Consider the following 21,518-nt stretch of genomic DNA (forward strand, 5'->3'; position numbering starts at 1 on the left):
TTTTAGCTTTCTCGGTCAATTTGGTAAAATTTTGATTTTTCCCCTCATTTTTGGCCTAAATTCGATTTTCAAAAATTCACCAAAAATCGAAAAACGCACTTTAGCACTTGAAATTTTGACAGATGATAAATTTTTGCATGATCTTTCGATCTACCTTTGTAAAATTGATAAATTTCGTGCAAGACCTATGTTGAAACGCAAAATCTGCGATGTCGGCTGACCTGTCAAACAAAATTGCCGCCATTTTGTAAGTAAGGGCAACTTTTTTTGGGGCAAGTTTGCTTTAAAATGTTCCTTAGGATGTCCCCTTCAAGAAAAAAGTTGTCCTGGAGGATCGGCGTGGGGGGGATGCAATTACTCCTATTTTCATATTTTCATATGCCGGACTATTTGTTCCGTAGGTACTTACCTATTCTTGATAAATTTGATCAAATATGGTGTCAGGTATTTCGATTTTCATTCGGATTTTTGAAATAATTTCTTTTTCATCACCGAACCAGACTTATGAGTGGGGAGGGGGATGAAGTCTTGTGATTTTCACTCATTCGTGATTTATAAAAAATTTTTGTACGTCGTCGGTTCCCTATAAGTATGTTTGGGAAGAAAGAAAAAGAAAATTGTTGTCATCTCCTCTCCAACAATGTTTAAAGTGGAGTTTATCGCTCGAAAGTGCTGAAACTTGGAGGAAACCTGCTTGACACATTTCAGAGGTAATTGAAAGGATTAGCAAAAATATTTCTCAAAATGTTCAAAGTTGGGTTTTTTTCGAAAGCTCAATTTTCAAAAATCTTGTCAAATTTCGGAGCTGTAATTCAGAAATTTGAAATAATTCTGGAAGCATACCCATACTTTTTTAATATTTATCAGTATGAAATTTTTGTGATGGAATTTGCCAAACTTCCAGGATGGGAGGGGGTTGGGGATCTGAGGCCAAAAAATTTGGTTAAAATGTAAAAAAAAATGTAAAGTTGTCGTGTGACACATCGTTTTATGAGTTTTCGAGAGTGCTGAATACGAATATCAACTTATTTTTTTTTATTTGACTCCTCCTATGCCCTCATCTACCCAAAAATTTCCTGAAAATTGAAAAATCGAGTGCCAAAACATACTTAATTTGGTTTTTGGGAGCGTTGAATTCGAATATCAGACTATTTCTGTGATTCATCTCTTCCAAATGCGGGCTCATCTGAGGGAGGGGAGTGGTTGAAGAACGAGAGCAATTTTCCATGTTTCCTAATACTTGAGAAGAAATCTACAGCGAAAAAAATTGAGAAAAATTGCAACTCTTATCAAATTCTTTTGATTTGTTTGTATGCACGTAAGAATAAATTGCGACCTTGACCCGAGTTAACTTATAAGAATACAAAAAGTTGTCAAAGTTAATTCAAGTTTTTAAAAATACCCTAGTAAGGTATATCCGCATAATCTAACTAAATTACTGAACGTAACTTACGAGTAAGGAGTAAGTAATTTATGATATGTGGATATGCAAAAACTTATACTCTATAAAAGTTTAACTTGATACTAAATTCTTGATACTCACAACTTTCGATTTCGATATGACATAACTGCCTGTCCATTGGAAAATACTCTAAATTCATTGGACACGAGGCTGTGATAGTTAACCTGTAATGTAATAACCAAAAATTGATATTAATACACACGCTGGTAAATTACTCGTACGTATGTGTATACCTCTACTCTACCTATCTGTTGGTATTGCGACTATATATATGTGTGTGTATGTTATGTATGTAGCCTATGTACGTTAAAGAGAAGGGAAAAATGCTGATTAGTGATTTTATTATGTGCAGGCAGCCAGGTACCTGTGTAGTTTTTATGTCGGATCATTTACCATTAACACGCGATACGCAGCCGGCGCCACGCGTACACCGCACCGTTTCCCTCTCGCAATGTCGCCCTATCGCTCTATGTTAGTCTCTATGGCTATGGCGAGGTCTCCGTATACACGTATAGTTGAAAAGTCTTGCATTTTCGCCAATTTTTAAAGCATTGTTCCGCGATTGGTTAACCACGTAGAAAACGACCTTGGAATGCACACCGCAACGAGCTCGCTAGTCGCTGGCTGAGGCTTTCTTTTTAGCGTCGCGGGCACGAGATTTTGTCAATATTTTGCGAAATTATGCATTTATATTATGGATACGCGTACGTAGTACATCTACTCACCGTACATACCATGTACCTGTATAGTATTGCATTGACAATAACGCACGCAAAAAGACCCATAGCTCATTGCAGAAAGTGCTGGTATCCTATTCGATTTCGAACGCCCGATTGTATTAAAAAAATACATTTTTGGAGTTCTTCTTTTACTCATGTGGAAACAACTATTTTGGTGAGGGGGTTTCTGGAATGTGCCCTGATCCGAAAATTCAACGTAGTTATTGATGTGTGAGAACCGACTCGAAAAAATTATTCAGGCTTGTCGAAGTTAGGATTTTCCCCTCGGACCCAACCACCAAAGTAGTGACCTCAGGTATAAAAAAATAATTCCCTATTTTTTATTTTTTCCACTCTCGAAAAACTCGAGCTGCGGTGAGTCCCTCAATTTTCAACAATTTGAAAAAATACAAATTCACTGTGAAATTTAAAAATTTTCTATTATCTCTAAAAAGTCCGTTTTGAGTAAAATAAACTGATTTTTGACCCTCTAGAATAGTTGAAATTTATATTTTATGTGGGAAACGAGCCCCCTTATTAGTCCAGGAAAATTAGATGAAAAAAAAGGGTCATTGGGAAAAGTGAGGTAGAAAGCTGAATTTTGGTATACAGGTCCATTTTTTGGTGCTGAACACGAATCCGATGAGTCCCCGGTCGTCCCTGGTGAGCTTTCTCCCCTATTGTGGATCTGAACCCCCCAAAACCAGTTTTTTGCAATTTTCTCCCCCGCATTGCATTTTAGCGAAAAATGAGGTTAGACACAAGAATCTACGTCAAATTTCCGATCTAGTGACATATCAACTTTTCTTCTACCCTCAAGGGGGTTGGAACCACAACCATTCAAAAAAGGGGGGTTCCCTGAAAAATACAAAACGTCAATAGGCGCCTAAGAGGGGTGAAATGGTCCCCGACAGCGTTCGAGTTGATATTAGCATGAAAAGTGGGTACCATAGAGAAACCTCCGCGCAAAAAATTTTAGATCCACACCCCCTCCCCTTTTTGCGGAACCCTCCTTTTTTGAAATTTCAGTATCACTTACCTCAGCCCCATTTCAACCGATTTTGAAAATTTTTCTGGAGGTTATGTATATGCTTGATAGGTAACCCCACAAAAATTTTCAACCCCCTCCCCTCATATTTACCCCCCAAAATGGCGTTTTTTTCATTTTTTTAGGCCTATTAACAACCAAGATTGCGAGGTAAAATTTTGTAAACACGTTTTTTGGATGTATTTTTGGCCCCCAAACATCATATACTATATTAGAAATTTTTGCTTTGGTGCGCCGTGGTAAAAACTTGAAATAATGTATCGTAGGGGGGTGGGGGGTGAAATGGCAATTTTGAAAAAAACAACTATGAATGAGTGGGGTATCGTTTTCATATGATTCGATACCGCTGAGCACGAATATGACCTCAGATTTTTCGCTACACTCACCTACCTCTCTCCAGAGCCCCTCAGCCCCCTCAATTTTCACGATTTTCGAAATATAGTTATTTTGATGATGTTGGTGTCGTTTTCATATGATTCGACACCGCTGAGCACGAATACGACCTCCGATTTTTTGCTACACTCACCTACCCCTCTCCAGAGCCCCTCAGCCCCCTCAATTTTCACGATTTCCGAAATATAGTTATTTTGATGATGTTGGTGTCCTTTTCATATGATTCGATACCGCTGAGCACGAATATGACCTCAGATTTTCTGCTACAATCACCTACCCCTCTCCAGAGTCCCTCAGCCCCCTCATTTTTCACGATTTTCGAAAGAAAATGACGATTACAACTATTCCAGCGACGAAAGTTATACCACAGATGATGACATTAGTATTGATGACGATTAAGTGAATCACAAATTAACATTCTTTACTTTTTTTTATAAGTATTTCGTTACCATATTTTTTTCTTGTGATTTTTTATGTAGGTAGTGATTGAATTATAAAATACATACTCATACATACCTACTCAAGTTAAAGTTATCATGAATAATTACCTATTATGCCACATATGCTCCGCATACCTATACAGTCCAGTACACATACAGATTGTTACGTTTTCTGCGTGGAAAAAAATTGAAGGGTCCACCCCCCTCGAGGGGGAGCCATGTGCTGTAGCTCATTCTACGAGAAATTTTATGTACAATAACAATGAACTTATGTAATTTTCCCATAGCAATGAAACCAACATCACCAAAATAACTTTACTTCGAAAATCGTGAAAATTGAGGGGGCTGAGGGGCTCTGGAGAGGGGTAGGTGAGTGTAGCAAAAAATCGGAGGTCGTATTCGTGCTCAGCGGTGTCGAATCATATGAAAACGACACCAACATCATCAAAATAACTATATTTCGAAAATCGTGAAAATTGAGGGGGCTGAGGGGCTCTGGAGAGAGGTAGGTGAGTGTAGCGAAAAATCTGAGGTCATATTCGTGCTCAGCGGTATCGAATCATATGAAAACGATACCCCACTCATTCATAGTTGTTTTTTTCAAAATTGCCATTTCACCCCCCACCCCCCTACGATACATTATTTCAAGTTTTTACCACGGCGCACCAAAGCAAAAATTTCTAATATAGTATATGATGTTTGGGGGCCAAAAATACATCCAAAAAACGTGTTTACAAAATTTTACCTCGCAATCTTGGTTGTTAATAGGCCTAAAAAAATGAAAAAAACGCCATTTTGGGGGGTAAATATGAGGGGAGGGGGTTGAAAATTTTTGTGGGGTTACCTATCAAGCATATACATAACCTCCAGAAAAATTTTCAAAATCGGTTGAAATGGGGCTGAGGTAAGTGATACTGAAATTTCAAAAAAGGAGGGTTCCGCAAAAAGGGGAGGGGGTGTGGATCTAAAATTTTTTGCGCGGAGGTTTCTCTATGGTACCCACTTTTCATGCTAATATCAACTCGAACGCTGTCGGGGACCATTTCACCCCTCTTAGGCGCCTATTGACGTTTTGTATTTTTCAGGGAACCCCCCTTTTTTGAATGGTTGTGGTTCCAACCCCCTTGAGGGTAGAAGAAAAGTTGATATGTCACTAGATCGGAAATTTGACGTAGATTCTTGTGTCTAACCTCATTTTTCGCTAAAATGCAATGCGGGGGAGAAAATTGCAAAAAACTGGTTTTGGGGGGTTCAGATCCACAATAGGGGAGAAAGCTCACCAGGGACGACCGGGGACTCATCGGATTCGTGTTCAGCACCAAAAAATGGACCTGTATACCAAAATTCAGCTTTCTACCTCACTTTTCCCAATGGAATGTTATTTTTCCTGGACTATATCGCGAACGTCGCGAACAGTTCAGTGGCAAACTGTAAGTAAGCGGCAAATCATGATAAAGCTATGAAATTTGGTATGGCGAACAAGGACACCAAAAGGAAATTTTTGAGCCCGGGAGCCCATCGCCAAGTCCCATAGGAAGGGAAGTTGGGTGATTTGGGGGGTGGGTTCAACCACCATTTTTCAAAATGGGGCTATCGGCGCGATATTGGTATCAATTCCATATTATTGAACCCCGCCGAGTTCGAAAATACCATTACTTTCAAAATCTGAGGAAGAGGCATGCCTCAAATTTGAGATTTTCTGAGTAAAGTTTTTGCATTTTTCTCAAAAATACCCCAAAAAATTACAGTTTTTCAACCCTAGACGACACGCTGACCTTCCATTGGCATTTTTATGGTCATTTTCGGGTTCTACAGGTCAATTAAAATGCGAATCGACCATCAATACTTTCGCATACCTCTACCGGGAGTGCACAGAGGGATCAAAAGGGGTTAAAAATTGGCAGTTTTTCGGCATTTTCTTACAAAAATCACGGTTTTTGAACTGTGCACCGGATACAAACGGCGGAAGAAGGTTCTAATGGTGATTTTCGAATTCTACAGATCAAATACTATCGAATAAGGCTAAGAGGCACTTTTTACACCCCTCCTAGAAGATAGTAGAGGGGGTCAAATTTGACTCTCATCTTGCTTATGTTGAATTAATTTTAGAAATGTAATTAATATAAGTATACATTTGCTTACCATCGTGATAATAATCTTTGTATCGATGTTTTTCGTACCGCCGAACCCAAACTTTCAATTATTTCTCCGATTCCAGCCATGGAAGGGAGGCACCATATGAGGGGTGGGTCCATTTTTCACGAAAAATCGACATGTATATCAAAATGTAGGTTTTTGAGGGCGCTGATTTCAAAAATGCTATCGATTTTTCATTTTGGTGCAACCCCCAAGGGGATGATACTGCATTCAAGGGGTGGGGGATGAAATTTTTCACAAAAAATCGACTTGTATATCAAAATGTAAGTTTTGGAGGACGCTGATTTCAAAAATGCTATCGATTTTTCATTTTGGTGCAACCCCCAAGGGGATGATACTGCGTTCAAGGGGTGGGGATGAAATTTTTCACAAAAAATCGACTTGTATATCAAAATGTAGGTTTTCGAGAACGAACATATTAAAAAATTGGGATGGCATTATGTCGTAAGTCGATTTAAAAAAATTGAAAGTTTGTGAAAAATGCGACTTTTTGATTTGAAACATAAAAAAAAGTCTTGACTGGAGAAGTTGACCTATTTGACCTCTAATTCTACGTATTCCGTGAATAAGTTGATAAAAATCACACTCATAGCAAAAAATTAAAATTCGTTCATTTTTTCAATTAACTCAGAATTTTGATTTTTTTGGGATGAGTTTATTTCATGGAGTGAAGAGGGTTTCTCAACTTTTTCAACGGATACGTAAAAATAGTGGTCAAATGGGTCAATTTCACCAGTCAAAACTTTTATTCATGGGTAGATCTTTATAGTAAGTTTTTGAAGGTGGTCGCGTTCAGAATCTTCCTTGGCTCGGAACCAATAAAAAATCAATAGCATTTTTGAAATCAGCGTCTTCGAAAACTTACATTTTGATATACAAGTCGATTTTTTGTGAAAAATTTCATCCCTCACCCCTTGAATGCAGTATCATCCCCTTGGGGGTTGCACCAAAATGAAAAATCGATAGCATTTTTGAAATCAGCGCCCTCAAAAACCTACATTTTGATATACATGTCGATTTTTCGTGAAAAATGGACCCACCCCTCATATGGTGCCTCCCTTCCATGGCTGGAATCGGAGAAATAATTGAAAGTTTGGGTTCGGCGGTACGAAAAACATCGATACAAAGATTATTATCACGATGGTAAGCAAATGTATACTTATATTAATTACATTTCTAAAATTAATTCAACATAAGCAAGATGAGAGTCAAATTTGACCCCCTCTACTATCTTCTAGGAGGGGTGTAAAAAGTGCCTCTTAGCCTTATTCGATAGTATTTGATCTGTAGAATTCGAAAATCACCATTAGAACCTTCTTCCGCCGTTTGTATCCGGTGCACAGTTCAAAAACCGTGATTTTTGTAAGAAAATGCCGAAAAACTGCCAATTTTTAACCCCTTTTGATCCCTCTGTGCACTCCCGGTAGAGGTATGCGAAAGTATTGATGGTCGATTCGCATTTTAATTGACCTGTAGAACCCGAAAATGACCATAAAAATGCCAATGGAAGGTCAGCGTGTCGTCTAGGGTTGAAAAACTGTAATTTTGGGGTATTTTTGAGAAAAATGCAAAAACTTTACTCAGAAAATCTCAAATTTGAGGCATGCCTCTTCTTCAGATTTTGAAAGTAATGGTATTTTCGAACTCGGCGGGGTTCAATAATATGGAATTGATACCAATATCGCGCCGATAGCCCCATTTTGAAAAATGGTGGTTGAACCCACCCCCCAAATCACCCAACTTCCCTTCCTATGGGACTTGGCGATGGGCTCCCGGGCTCAAAAATTTCCTTTTGGTGTCCTTGTTCGCCATACCAAATTTCATAGCTTTATCATGATTTGCCGCTTACTTACAGTTTGCCACTGAACTATTGTAAATTTTTAAATTTTAAACATTTTTCTATGAAGTTGGATTTTTTTAATTTTTTGAAAATTATTGAGAGGCCTACAGCAGCCCGAGTTTTTTGAAAATGAAAAAAAATGAAAAATAAGGAATTATTTTCTTAACAGAGGTAACTACTTTGAGGGTCGGGAGTAGAAGAAATCGTAATTTTTTTGTCGTGTAGTTAAAGCCCACCATATTATTTAATTTGACTCGCTGTGCTCAAAAAACTATAATTTTGTAAAAAAAAAGGTGTTAAAAATCACCGTTTTTTGGATTTCTTAAATCTTCAAAAATTCGTCAAAAATCCAATAATGAGCTTTAGCGCCTGAAATCTCGACTATTAGGGGGGGGGGGAGGTGTTTGGAACTTACTTGTTCCATAAAATTTAGCATACTTAGATGCTCCTTGGATTAAATTTTTTTTCAATTTTTTGAAAGTTTTACATTTTTAAGATTCAAAATGAAAACGTCATTCCATAATTTTTCTCTCGCGAGATGCAAAAAAAAAAAAACGTCACACATTTCGCAGGTATATTGAAGCAGAAGTAGCGGACGATAGCCGCGAATGAAAAGGAGTAAAAGGGAGAAGGTATATTAAAATAATAATAATAACAACCTAATAGATATAATAAAAAGTGATTTATAACGAACGCGAGTTGAAAAGTTGCTGCGAGAGTGAGAGAGAGAGAGAGAAAATCGAGCGTGGCAGTTGGAGGAGAGGAATATAGCTCGAAACAAACCTCAGCCAGAAATAATATTCTCTCCACTCCAAATAATGACTGCAAAGAAAAGCACCACGTTACCGACGACTCTTTCCATTTTCCTATTATACGCGCCGTGGCGTATGTATTATCATGATGAATTGAAGCTGCGTTCAAATTGAAAAGCTTTTCTCTCTTCCTTTTGTTCGAGCCGATAATTTCAGCGTATACGTAATTTGCACACACCTACTACTCGGTATACCTTCCGAAAAAAGGAGCTAGGAAAAAAACACAGGCAAGGCATCGCATACTCGCGCAAATTTGCACTCTTCATCGTATAGGTAGATATCAGTTTTGTACGTTCGTAGGTGTGCATTTCCTTCCTCCTTGATGGGGATTTAGATTTATTTTTTTTGGTTTGGTTCTTGAAGTGACAAGTTACCTAAACGAAATCAAGTATCTAGGTAGGTATTTGAAATATATGTAGTTGAGTAAAATCCAGTTTTATCCTTTAATTTTCAACGTTTTTCTTAGCTTTTTCGCTGATCTGATGGGTATATTTACAATCCACTAATCGATGCTTATTTTTTGTTTGTTTCAGGTGAGTAAGAGTTTTCATCAAAAAATAACAAAATATGTACCTAATCAAAACGAGTAAGTTATTTTATGCAAAATGAAGCAAAATGTTGAAAAATCGAAAAAAACTGTTAATTTGTACCGACCTGATTTGGTCAAAATTGAGAAACATTTTAAAATTCTGCAAAAAAAATTATTCTGGGAAGGAGACCTCGCCACCTCTACTCCATCATACAATCTATGCCACTGATGAAGTACATACGAGTACTAATAACCATTGAACATTATTTTTAAACTATAAATAAATACTTAAATATATATGAAAATTTCTTAAAGCAAAGCGAATGTTTTCGAAGCGATTACACTAATACTCATTCTTAATTGACCATATCTTACCTCATAGATCGCGTTATGCTTCCTGTGTGGTGTATCCTTATGAATTCGTTGTTTGTGGTAACTGTATGAAAATACGAAGTCTTTTCATTTACAAAAAACGTGTCTGGTACCCAAATATTTTTTATGAATTCCGAACCCACTGATAGGGTTTCGACGCCGGGTTGCTTTTTGAATGCTAGTCGAGGATCGGTCCAAAATTGACGAAAATAAAAATCTAACGTAAAGTCCTAGATGTTGAGAAGGTGAAAAAAAGAGAAAAAAAAACAACAAAATTGAATTAGTAAATTACGTATAAAAATGTAGTAAAATTCGCGTTTTTAGATTTAGATGTAAAATAATGCTACAGCTATACCGTGTAGTTTGATAAGCTAGAAAGTTAAATAACTAAGTAGCGTAGGTATTTTCTTATAGAGATGGGCAAAATACTTGGATTTTTTTGAATAATCGATTGCATACTTTTTGTCATTCAAAAATATCAAACGATTTTAATAATTTTTTTTTTGGTTGTGCGATTACATTGAAAAAATTGTTCGATCTCTTACGATTATTTTTGATCGACTGATCGATTGATAATTGCCCATCTCTAGCATATTATTTCAAACCGTTTTCCATCCTAATGAAAGTTAGTCTTTGAATCAGTAACCATATTTTTTACATTTTTGAAAAACTCGGACTACGATAGGTCTCTTGATTTTCAAAAATTTGAAAAAATCCAACTTCAAAGCAAAATTTTCAAGTTCTAATCCCTCTAAAAAGTTTCTTTTGAGTAAAATTAACTCTCATGACGATGTTGGCCTCCTACCTAGAAATAGAAAACCATGTTGGCCTCTTAGAATAGCTGAAATTCGTACTTTTACATTAGAAAAAGTCTAATATTGCTCATTCTGTGTATTTGGGTAACTGCTTGAATCAAAATGCGTACCTAATTATTCATTTCCGATGAATTATAGTTGAGACAACAATAAATACTAAGTACGTATAGGTCAATTTCCAGCAAAAAAAAAAAAAAAAAATGGGTCTAGAAAAAAAATTGAAAGAGTATCAAAAGGTGCATCAATATTAGTCCGGAATATGACAATAGGAGTAATTGCACCACCCCGCCCGCCGATCATCCGGGACAACTTTTTTCTTAAAGGGGGATCCTAAGGAACATTTTGAAGCAAACTTGCCCCCAAAAAAGTTGGCCTTACTTACAAAATGGCGGTCATTTTGATTGACAGGTCAGCCGACATCGCAAATTTTGCGTTTCAACATAGGACTTGCACGAAATTTTTCAAACTTTACAAAGGTAGATCGAAAGATCATGCAAAATTTATCATCTGTCAAAATATCAAGTGCTAAAGTGCGTTTTTCGATTTTTGGCGAATTTTTGAAAATCGAATTTAGGCCAAAAATGAGGGAAAAAAATCAAAATTTTACCAAATTGACCAAGATAGCTGAAATTTGGGATATACCCTATTTTCGACATGCCAAATCGATTGAAAACGGTTTCAATCCGTTTTGAGCAGTTCTGGAGCCTCCAGCAGATTTTTGAAACTCGAAATTCCCACAGAATTCCATCTAATTGGAGTTGTGAAGCTGAAATTTATTCTAAAAACTAATTTCAATACGCTACGAAGTACTGCAGGTGAATTTCAAATCGTTTTGGAGCTTCCAGTGACTTTTTGAAAATTCTTGAAGTCTCCAGCAGTTTTTTGAAACTTTAAATTTTCTCAAAGTTTCATCGAATAGAGATGGAAAGCTGAAATTTACTCTATACTCCAACTTTAACACCCTCTGAAGACGACTTCAGGTGGGTTCAAGTCATTTTAGAGCCTCCAGCGACATTTTTGAAAATTACTGGAGCCTCCAGTAGATTCATGAAACTTGTTTCCCAAAATTTCATCAAACTATGAGATGGAGAGTCGAAATTCATTGTGCAAACTAATTTTAACACCCTCTGAAGACGACTTCAGGCGAGTTCAAGTCATTTTAGAGCCTCCAGCGACTTTTTTGAAAATTACTGGAGCCTCCAGTAGATTTTTGAAACTTGAAATTTCCCCAACATTAATTTATCAAATGGAGTTGGCAAGCTGAAATTTGTTTCAGATGGTTTTGAAGCTTCCAGCTACTTTTAGGGAATTTCAATTTTCCAAAAAAACGCCATACAACCTTTCGAAAAGTCGCTGGAGGCTTCAAAACGACTTGAAATCCACCAGCAGTCAACTTCGTAGCGCATTGAAATTAGTTTGCAGAATGAATTTCGACTCTCCATCTCAGTTTGATGAAATTTTGGGAAATTTCAAGTTTCATGAATCTACTGGAGGCTCCAGTAATTTTCAAAAATGTCGCTGGAGGCTCTAAAATGACTTGAACCCACCTGAAGTCGTCTTCAGAGAGTGTTGAAATTGGAGTGTAGAGTAAATTTCAGCTTACCATCTCCATTTGATGAAACTTTGTGAAAATTTAAAGTTTCAAAAATCTGCTGGAGGCTTCAGGAATTTTCAAAAAGTCGCTGGAGGCTCCAAAATGACTTTTAAATTCACCTGTAGTACTTCTTAGCGTATTGAAATTAGTTTCTAGAATAAATTTCAGGTTTACAACTTCAATTTGATGGAATTTTGTGGACATTTCGAGTTTCGAAAATCTGCTGGAGGCTCCAGAACTGCTCAAAACGGGTTGAAACCGTTTCCAATCGATTTAGCATGTCGAAAATAGGGTATATCCCAAATTTCAGCTTTCTTGGTCAATTTGGTGAAATTTTGATTTTTCCCCTCATTTTTGGCCTAAATTCGATTTTCAAAAATTCACCAAAAATCGAAAAACGCAATTTAGCACTTGAAATTTTGACAGGTCATGAATTTTTGCATGATCTTTCGATCTCCTTTGTAAAGTTTGAAAAATTTCGTGCAAGTCCTATGTTGAAACGCAAAATCTGCTATTTCGGCTGACCTGTTAATCTTTGATACTCTTTCAATTTTTTTTCTAGACCTATTTTTTTTTTTTTTTTTTTTTTTTTTGTTGGAAATTGACCTATATGTAGCATTTATTGTTAGTGTTTAATAATTCAGATAATTTTGGAATAAAATTCGACGATTGTGCCACCGTGATATATGTACGTGAATTTTGAAAACAAGACTAGGTATACATATTACATATAGGATGCCTTTTTGAAGAAAATCATTAGACCTACCACGGCGCAAGGGCGCCGAGCCAAAGGGACGCCTAGAAATATTAGCCTTTTTTTTTCTCCGCTCCAACCAACGTGTAGATTATCGTGCATTCGGCGGCGGCGGCGGAATCTGCAAGACGCTTTGAGAATCTAAAAACCGAAGCAATAATTTCACGTCAAGCCGCGTTCATTCGTCGACGACGTACTCGTACTCGTACTCGTAGTACGATGTACGATGTGTAATATCGTAAATATATATCTGCATAATGTATGTAGTATTATATAATTTCGTTCGCTTCAAAAGTCGCGCCTTTTTTCGCGTTTAATGTGTGTAGTATAAGTAAAGTATATATATGCTCTTTTGATTTTGTTTCCATAATCGCATTTCGCTTTGTTGCAAAACAATTTTTGTACATACTTCTTGAGAAGAGAGAGCGGATGGCATATCAAAGATGATGGAAAACGATTGAAACAATACCTATTTTTTGTATAGTATATATTTTTACGAGTATCGTGTTAACAATTTCGCCGGCTCTGCTTGCATTATTGAAGCTCTCGAAAAAAAAAATAAAATAAAATTTCTATAAACAGGGGAAAGGATACGATATATTTTTTTCTTTGTTCTGTGTACCTAAAAGAAGAAAAAAATGAAAAAAAAAGGAAAAAAGAGAGAGAGAAAGAAAGAGTGCGCGCAGCACGGGACAGAGAAAGCTACAAAATGGTAACGTAAGTTTACACACAGAGAGAGAGAGAGAGTCGCGCACAGGCATTAAAATACAACTCGACTCGTTCGGAAAGTTTTGGCATTATTTTTAAAAGTGGTAACACTGGCATTTTTCCAAAAACGCAATGCGGCACCAATCGCAATTTATTTCAAGATACATCTACATAAGCGCTTTAAAAATCGATTTTATTACACATAAGATACGATGAGAGTGAGAAGGTATAACCGTTTTCTTTCGCCCAAATTTGGGTTTCATAAACCCATTTCCTCCCCACCGCCGCACCTTGGCGCGCACCAACAGCTGTAAATTTACCAAGGTATTTAGTTTGGAAAATTTTCGCCCCGAACGAGTCGCGAATTTAAATTAACAACGGTTTTTTTTTTGTTTTTTTTTTTACTCAGTTTCTCGACGTATAAAAACACAGATGAGAAATTTGTCGGTGGAAATGGTATTTTTTTTCCTTCCTTTTTTTTCTCGTGTTTGGTTTTGTTTTGTTCTTTTTTTTTTGCTGCTAAGTATATAACTTACATAAAAGCTGAGCCGGTGGAAATGCAAATACCGTAAAAATATATCGTATAGTTTGTAGACTTATCTCTTATCCTATTCTACGAGTAATATGTAGTAATTGTACCTAATTAATTAACTAGGTATACTCTATAAGCGTACGTACATATAATTATGTAAGAGCTGCCGCCTCGAGAATAGATTTAATATCAGTCTGTTTTATCGACGATGCTACCTTACATAATTACGTATACGTAGACCTATAGATAAGTATAGTCGAGATATGTATAGTAAATTAACTATAAAGTAAATAAAAAAAGCAGAATGGAGGAAATAAAAATAGAATAAGTTTTTTACTCGATACTACATGATCATTCTTCTATGTACGATATCTACATCGTGCATGCTAATTCGAAATCTAATTTTTCACAACTACCTACATTTATTCGCGTCAATAAGAGTATCGTATCGATGACGAGAATTACACAATTACATTTTACTACCTAACTACTCGAAGCGATAACCAACACTACGATTGCTAAAATTTTCAAATACACCTAACATATGCCCAGGTCATTTTAATATGTATAAGCTGCGGCATAAGTTGTAAAGATGATAAGGCGTTTAAATATACGTTCGATTCACCCCCACATAGTACATACATGTACGAATAAATAATGATGGAAAATTGAAGGTTCTACGGAGTTTTAAATTTTCCGAAATTGTAGTCCAAAAATTGCATAAATTGATGAAAAATTTGGTACATACATGGTCCGAATTATTATACCGGAAAACTTCATTTTGGATCGAATTTTAATTACAATGACATCAGAGGTCTACTTTCAACACGAGTAGAGAAAAGTAATAATTATTTTTGTAGGTCTCTAATTTTTTCAAAAATGTCTCGGAGTTTTCGAAATTGGGGAAAAATTGTACCTATTTTTCGATCGTGAATTTTCCACAAATTCCCTATAGGTAATCTTGAAATATGCAGCGGACTGTTCCGACTCTATGAGAATTTTAAATTCAGACCACATTTTTCTGTTTTGAGAACTACGAGTAGTTTAGAAAAGAATGAGAGAAAGGGATCATTTCATGTCAGATCAGCCCACTTTGGCTTCGGATAACTCCGCAATCTTGCTCACATTTTTTTTCCGTAAGTTCTTTGTATTGAAAAAAAAAAAAATAAAGATAAAAATAGAAAATCGATGTCGAGTATTTCCCTCTAATGCCCTCTCCTCTTGGAGCAGATGAGGTGGAGGTTGATTTTATTGTGCGATTGAAATTTCACTTCGTAATGCTCGAAGTTGGAGTAGGTATAATTGGGATAAGGTAAGCTCCTAAAATTGTGGTCAAAATGTGAAAAAATGTCAAATATCGTTTGACACATCGTTTCATACGTTTTCCATACGGTGTCTAATTTTCCAATCGGACTTTAAAATTTAAATTTATTTCCTTTTTTGTAATAAGTAAGATTTCGAAAAAAATGTCGTTGTTTTTCCCGCTTGACTGATGACAAGATTCTGCGTTTGAATAGTCAACTTTCATCTTTTTCCCCTGAAAAAATGACAAAAAAGTCTCATTTTTTCATCAGTAAATTGAATTTTTATCTACCTATCTGTATTGAAAAAACAAAAAAATCGCTTTTTAGCGCAAAATTTCTAAAAATTGTTGTTTTTTGAAAAAAATTGCCGAGTCTCATTTTTTTTTATTGAAAGGAGGAGTATCGATAAGGCCATTTTTTGGGCCCGGAAAGTTATCGACTCAACCAATCTTGAAATATTGTTATAAATGTTCCAAAGGGGTTCCCAAAGTTGTGAATAAAAAAATAATTTTAGGAACCACTGAGTATCATTTTCAAAAACTTTTTCAGCGTAATATATCTGTTTGAACCTGGTGAACGTTATGCGAGGTGATTTTTCCATTTTCGACCCTCTGGGGCGAAAATGGGGGGGGGGGGGGTGGTTGATTTTTTGAAAATTTTGGAACCTCCATTTTGGACCAGCCCCTTTGAGCCCCGCTAAAAATCTATTAGTATCTGAAAGACGTCCATCTTACCAAATTTTGAGCTCAATAAAATTTTGCGCTGGTACTCAAAAATCCAATTTTCCAATTTTTCGTAATTTCGATATTTTGAGAACCCATGGAAAACTAGAAACCTGCGATTTGCGCCAAACGTTACGTTTTAAGGTATAATTCAATAATGTCGATGAAAAAGTTGAATTAGGCTTCCTGCATATTCGTAATTTTGAACCCCTTTTTTAGAGCCCCCCACTTTAGGCACCCCTAAAAAAAGCGTTTATGTGTATTTTTTCAAATAAATTGAAGAATTTATTTTTGAAACACACCAGCAAGTGCTCGATAATTTTTCATATGATTTTTCCTGTAACATTCGAAATTGAGCTATTTTGGGTCAAATTCTGAGATTTCACTCTTCGAAAAGATGTGAAAATAACGTTTTCACGATTTCAACGAAGTAAAAAAAATGTCAGAATTTGGCCCCAAATAGCTCAATTTTGAGAGTTACAGGAAAAATCATATGAAAAATTATCGAGTACTTGCTAGTGTGTTTCAAATGTAAATTCTACAAATGATTTGAAAAAATATGCATAAACGCCTTTTTTAGGGGTGCCTAAAAAGTGGAGGGCTCTAAAAAAAGGGTTCAAAATTACGAATATGCAGGGAGCTTAATTAAACTTTTTCATTTGGATAATTGAACATATACCTCAAAACGTTACGTTTGGCGCAAATCGCAGGTTTCCAGTTTTCCAGGTGTTCCCAAAATATTAAAATTGTAAAAAATCGGAAAATTGGATTTTTGAGTACCAGCGCAAAATTTTATTGAGCTCAAAATTTGGTAAGATGGACGTCTTGCAGATACTAATTAACCGTAAAAAGCTTTTTAGCGGGGCTCAAAGGCCGGGTAGGTCTAAAATGGAGGTTCCAAAATTGTCAAAAAATCAAAACCCCCCAATTTCTGCCCCCGAGGGTCAAAAATAGAAAAGTCATTTCACATAATGATTATCAGGTTCAAACAGATGTATTACGTTGAAAAAGTTTTTGTTGAAAATAATACTCAGTGGTTCCTAAAATTATTTTTTTACTCGCAACTTTGGGTACCCCTGGATCCCAAAAAAATGGTCATTTTGAGTTAACTAACCGCGGATTTGTATTTGGGACATTTATTGCAGCATTTTAAAAGTGGTCGAGTCGATAACTGTCCGGGCCCAAAAAATGACCTTATCGATACCTACTCCTCCTTTGCTTAGAAAGTCTCGCTTTTTGCCAGTTTTTTTTTTTTTTTTTTGTCAGAAATTGCAAAACTTCTCGCCAGGTTTTCAAAATTGTCAAAAAGTCTCGCTTTTTTTTAATCAAAAAGTTGTGAAATAGTTCAACTTTTTATTTAAATTTGTATTTTTACTGTAGGTATGTTTTCTTTTTTCGGTGATTTTTTTTCCACTTTTTTTGGTTATACTTTCGGTTGCTTTCTCGAGCTTTTTCGTTTTTTTTTTTCACCATCATCTTCCTACGAAAAATCTTGAAAATGTCCAAAGACATTAAAAAAGGAATAAATTGACCTGTCAAATGGTAACCCCCCCTCCTCGGCCGCTCCCTCTCTAAAAATGGAAAAATGTCTCGCCAAAAGTCATGCTAATTTTGAAATCTTATGGGATATTTCGTTTTTCAACATTTAACATCTCCTCCTCCCCTCCCACAATTTTCAGAATACATACTCGTATATTGAAAAATATTCAGATTCTAGCGATATTGATCTTAATGAACGGAATTTGAAGTTTTTAGAGAAAATTCAAAGAAATTTCACGAACCACTTTAGCATAAAATATACATCAACATTATGTAAAAAATCTAGTCCTCAAATGATTTGGTCGCCCATTTTGTTGCTTCCTATCCGTTTTAAAATTCATTTTTGGCGTGAATTGAAAAAAATGAATTAGGCTTTTGAAAATTAAATTCTAAAAAAAATTCATCTTCGAACAAATATTTTTGAAACTAGGTACCTACTCTTGATTACCATTTTGAAACACCGCCGCAAACAAATTTCCCCAAGTTGCAGCAGTCTTGAGTAACCAGACTCCAAAGCTGGACACTTCGATGAGAAATTTCAATTATAGCAGAATAAAAACAAACCCCACCCCACCTGCCTCGAGGAGTGGATTGAAGAAATTCTGGTGATTTAAAAAAAAAAGAACCGAGCAAAATCGAAGTACCTAACCCCAAAGTACATATTTTTCAATCACAGATATATTTTTCAAAATAATATGCTTCATAATCTCGAAATGTGCGATTGGCCTGCTGCATCTCTATGGGAATCTACTGTAATAAATCCCCCCCCCTCCCACCCAAATATTCGTATTAAATTTTTAGTAGATATACTTTTCATATGTATACTATATACTCGATATTATGCACATATACATATATTGAGGTGTATCTCGTATATTTTGTCTAATTGGTTACATAGTAAGTCTAGGTAAGCGAAAGCATGTAAATTCTATCAAAGCCGTATCTACTGAAGCATAAATGCTTGTCACACGAGCATGCAACCTAGTTAACTTATTATTCGATTAATTTCTAATTTTTATCGACAGTAAGTATACCTAAAATGTGTGAATAGAACCGATGAAAGAAACTACCTATTAATGATTGAGTAAAAAAGGTGAAAGGATGATGGGTACGTACATTAACTACTGTAATATGTGCATGAACGTAAACTTTTTCTTTTAAAAAAAATTTTTTCCCCTTTTGTTTTCATTAAACCGTTCTTTGGAAATTTTTCATCGTCTGTTTAATAATTATTTCTTGCCCGCTGCACGATGATGAATCTGCGTTTCTTCATAATGTACGCAATTATATAGCCTACTGCTACGTATCCCGATCCTATCCACATCCAGCGTACTCGTATAGTATAAACAATACCGATGAGAATTAATTTTTGAAGAGAACGCCATATTTTTCGAATATTAGGCCTCTTTAATCAAACCGTTTTTTAATTAGAATCCCAAAGCCGAACGATGGTGTCGCTACACAATGCGAATTATATATCGAATAACGAATTAATTTGTAAATCAAATTCACTGTTTTAAAAATATTATACGTTCATTGGACTATAGAGAGGTACCTAAAGTACGTACATAATATAATAATTTGATTATATTATAACGAAAGTTCAATTCTGCCGTCGTCGAGTAAAAAATGTCTACGCTATTGAAAAAGGTAGGTAAAAAAAATAATAATGAGGGAAGATGAAATTAAATTAGGAGAATGAAATAGAAATATGCGGGAGTAAAGAGACTGATAAAGGTCGAGGGTCGAGGTATTTTTGTAATGAGAGTGATGGGAGACTATTATTGTATTTATTCAAATTTTGGGAAGGTGTGTAAGGTCGTATACGTACTTCGTATTTACTGTATATATGAACGTAGCAAAGTATATCCATAATGATATAAGTACCTAGGTTATGTTCTGGTTGGTTTGGTCTATTTAGGTATACCTATACCTACTATGTAGAACGATTGTTGCAGATGTACATTAATTCACGATGTATAAGTTGTCGTATGTTGTATAGGTATTTATAAAGTCGAATATACAGATACAGATAAAAATAAGTAACAGGAATGCCATGCAGCCTAGCGATATGTCATAAAACAATTCCGGAACGTTATAAGGTTCCATTGGTGAAAATGGTAACAGTCATTGAGATATTATAGCCAGACAAGGCTTCTGCATTGCCAAAAAAAAAAAAAAAAACTCTCGGTCATTTTCGGCGCAATAATCATTATAACACATTCGTATCGTACACAAAAAAAAATAATAATAATAAAAATACCAAACGTAATTTATAAACAAAATGAAAACCTAAGAAAAATAAAACTAATTACGTTGAAGTATCAGTACCACCATAAAAAATAACACGTAATAATAATTAGCTAATATACGAGTAGGTACTTCGAAAGATCGTATAATATCTTCGAAAGTCGTAATCGTAATGATAACTGTAAACGTAAATTAGGGAAACCTTTGAAAAAAAAAACAAAAAAAATGTTTATAGATAGGTAGTTGCGTTGCTCTGGGTAGTTTAATTGCCATACAAATGTCAGATATATATACCATTTTAATGGCGGATACTCGCGTTCAATTTTGAGTGATTTTTTTTTTCGGAAGGATCATTCCTATATTTTATATCCTGCCAAAGATAACCACCCCTTCAGTTGTTTTGAAGATACTAAAAATGTACCGAGAACTTTGTTTTTATGGGAACTGAATTTTCTACAAAAATAGTTCCTTGGTACAACGCAATCGATGGACATTTTGAAAATTGAAATAGATGTATTGATTTGAAAAGAAAAAGAAATTGAGAAGAATATTTTTTTCAACCTTCGTTGAAAAATCTACATTGATGGGGGATGATAGACGCCAATAATATGGAATAGCATTTTTAAAATTAAGGTACCTCAGCCCCAAATTAACTTTAGGGTAATATCAAACAACCTATGGATAGCTAAAATCCTCGAGTTCAGCTCAGTTCTCAAAACCCAAAACTCCCCCTCCCCCCCACTCTAAATTTTGTAAAAAGTGAGATTCTTGGACTTCAAAAAATGGTCGCCCAATTCTGGAATACTTTTTTTTTCATCAATTATGTAGTCTATTAAAATTGGTATTTCGGTATGTTCAATTTTTTTCTTTTTGGCTTTAGCTCTTGCAGTTTGGATTTTTCATTTTTGAAGAAACTCGGCTGATTTGGAGTTTTTTTCCCTCTAAATTCAAAATTTCTGAAAAATCTTGCTTCTTTTACCTGAAAAAATGTCAAAAATTGCCAAAAAGTCTCACTTTTTTGATAAAAATAATGCGGAAAAGTTTCACTTCTTTGCCAAAAGTCATAGAATATTGTTGATTTTTTGCAATAAACTCCAAAAGTCTCTCTTTTTTGCCAAAACTGTCATAATGTTGCTTGTCAGAAATTAGGAAAAATGTTCAAAATCTTCATGTTAAAAATTGCCAAAAGGTCCTGCTTTATTACCAAAATGTTGTGAAATGGTTCACTTTTCTGACAAAAATTTTGAAAAAATTATCAATTTTCTTGCCAATAATTGTCAAAAAGTCTTTTTTTTTTAGCTTTTTGCATAAACAGGAAATTTTGGCTTTTTAGTTTTTTGTGATTTTTTCCCATATCAAAATAATTTGTTCACGTTTTCTGACGTTTTTGATTACATTTTGGTCAATTCAATTTCGTGCAAAAAAAACCCCTTCGCGCATTTTTAGTATCTTCAAAATTGAAGGAGATAAAATATAGATTTAAAAGAAAGGGGGAAAAATGAAAGAGGTATTATCACCTATTTTTATT

At 35.3% G+C, this 21,518-nt stretch overlaps 1 protein-coding gene and 1 long non-coding RNA gene across 7 annotated transcripts in view; one reads left to right on the forward strand and one right to left on the reverse strand.

Moving 5' to 3' along the window:
* LOC135841073 (uncharacterized) overlaps positions 1-21,518 on the forward strand; it is a 272,383-nt gene that overhangs the window by 87,341 nt on the left and 163,524 nt on the right. The window lies entirely within an intron of this gene.
* The window catches only part of Rdl (Resistant to dieldrin), an 85,969-nt gene that overhangs the window by 16,266 nt on the left and 48,185 nt on the right, over positions 1-21,518 (reverse strand). For all 6 annotated transcript variants that reach the window (XM_065357855.1, XM_065357852.1, XM_065357854.1 and 3 more), the window contains exons 4-5: positions 9,776-10,002; positions 1,544-1,626 (exon numbers count right to left, since the gene is read on the reverse strand). In XM_065357855.1, coding sequence (XP_065213927.1) covers positions 1,544-1,626; positions 9,776-10,002 — 310 coding nt within the window. The remainder of the gene's footprint in view (positions 1-1,543; positions 1,627-9,775; positions 10,003-21,518) is intronic.

Source organism: Planococcus citri, chromosome 3, assembly GCF_950023065.1.
Source record: "Planococcus citri chromosome 3, ihPlaCitr1.1, whole genome shotgun sequence".
In the NCBI taxonomy this organism is placed as follows: Eukaryota; Metazoa; Arthropoda; class Insecta; order Hemiptera; family Pseudococcidae; genus Planococcus; species Planococcus citri.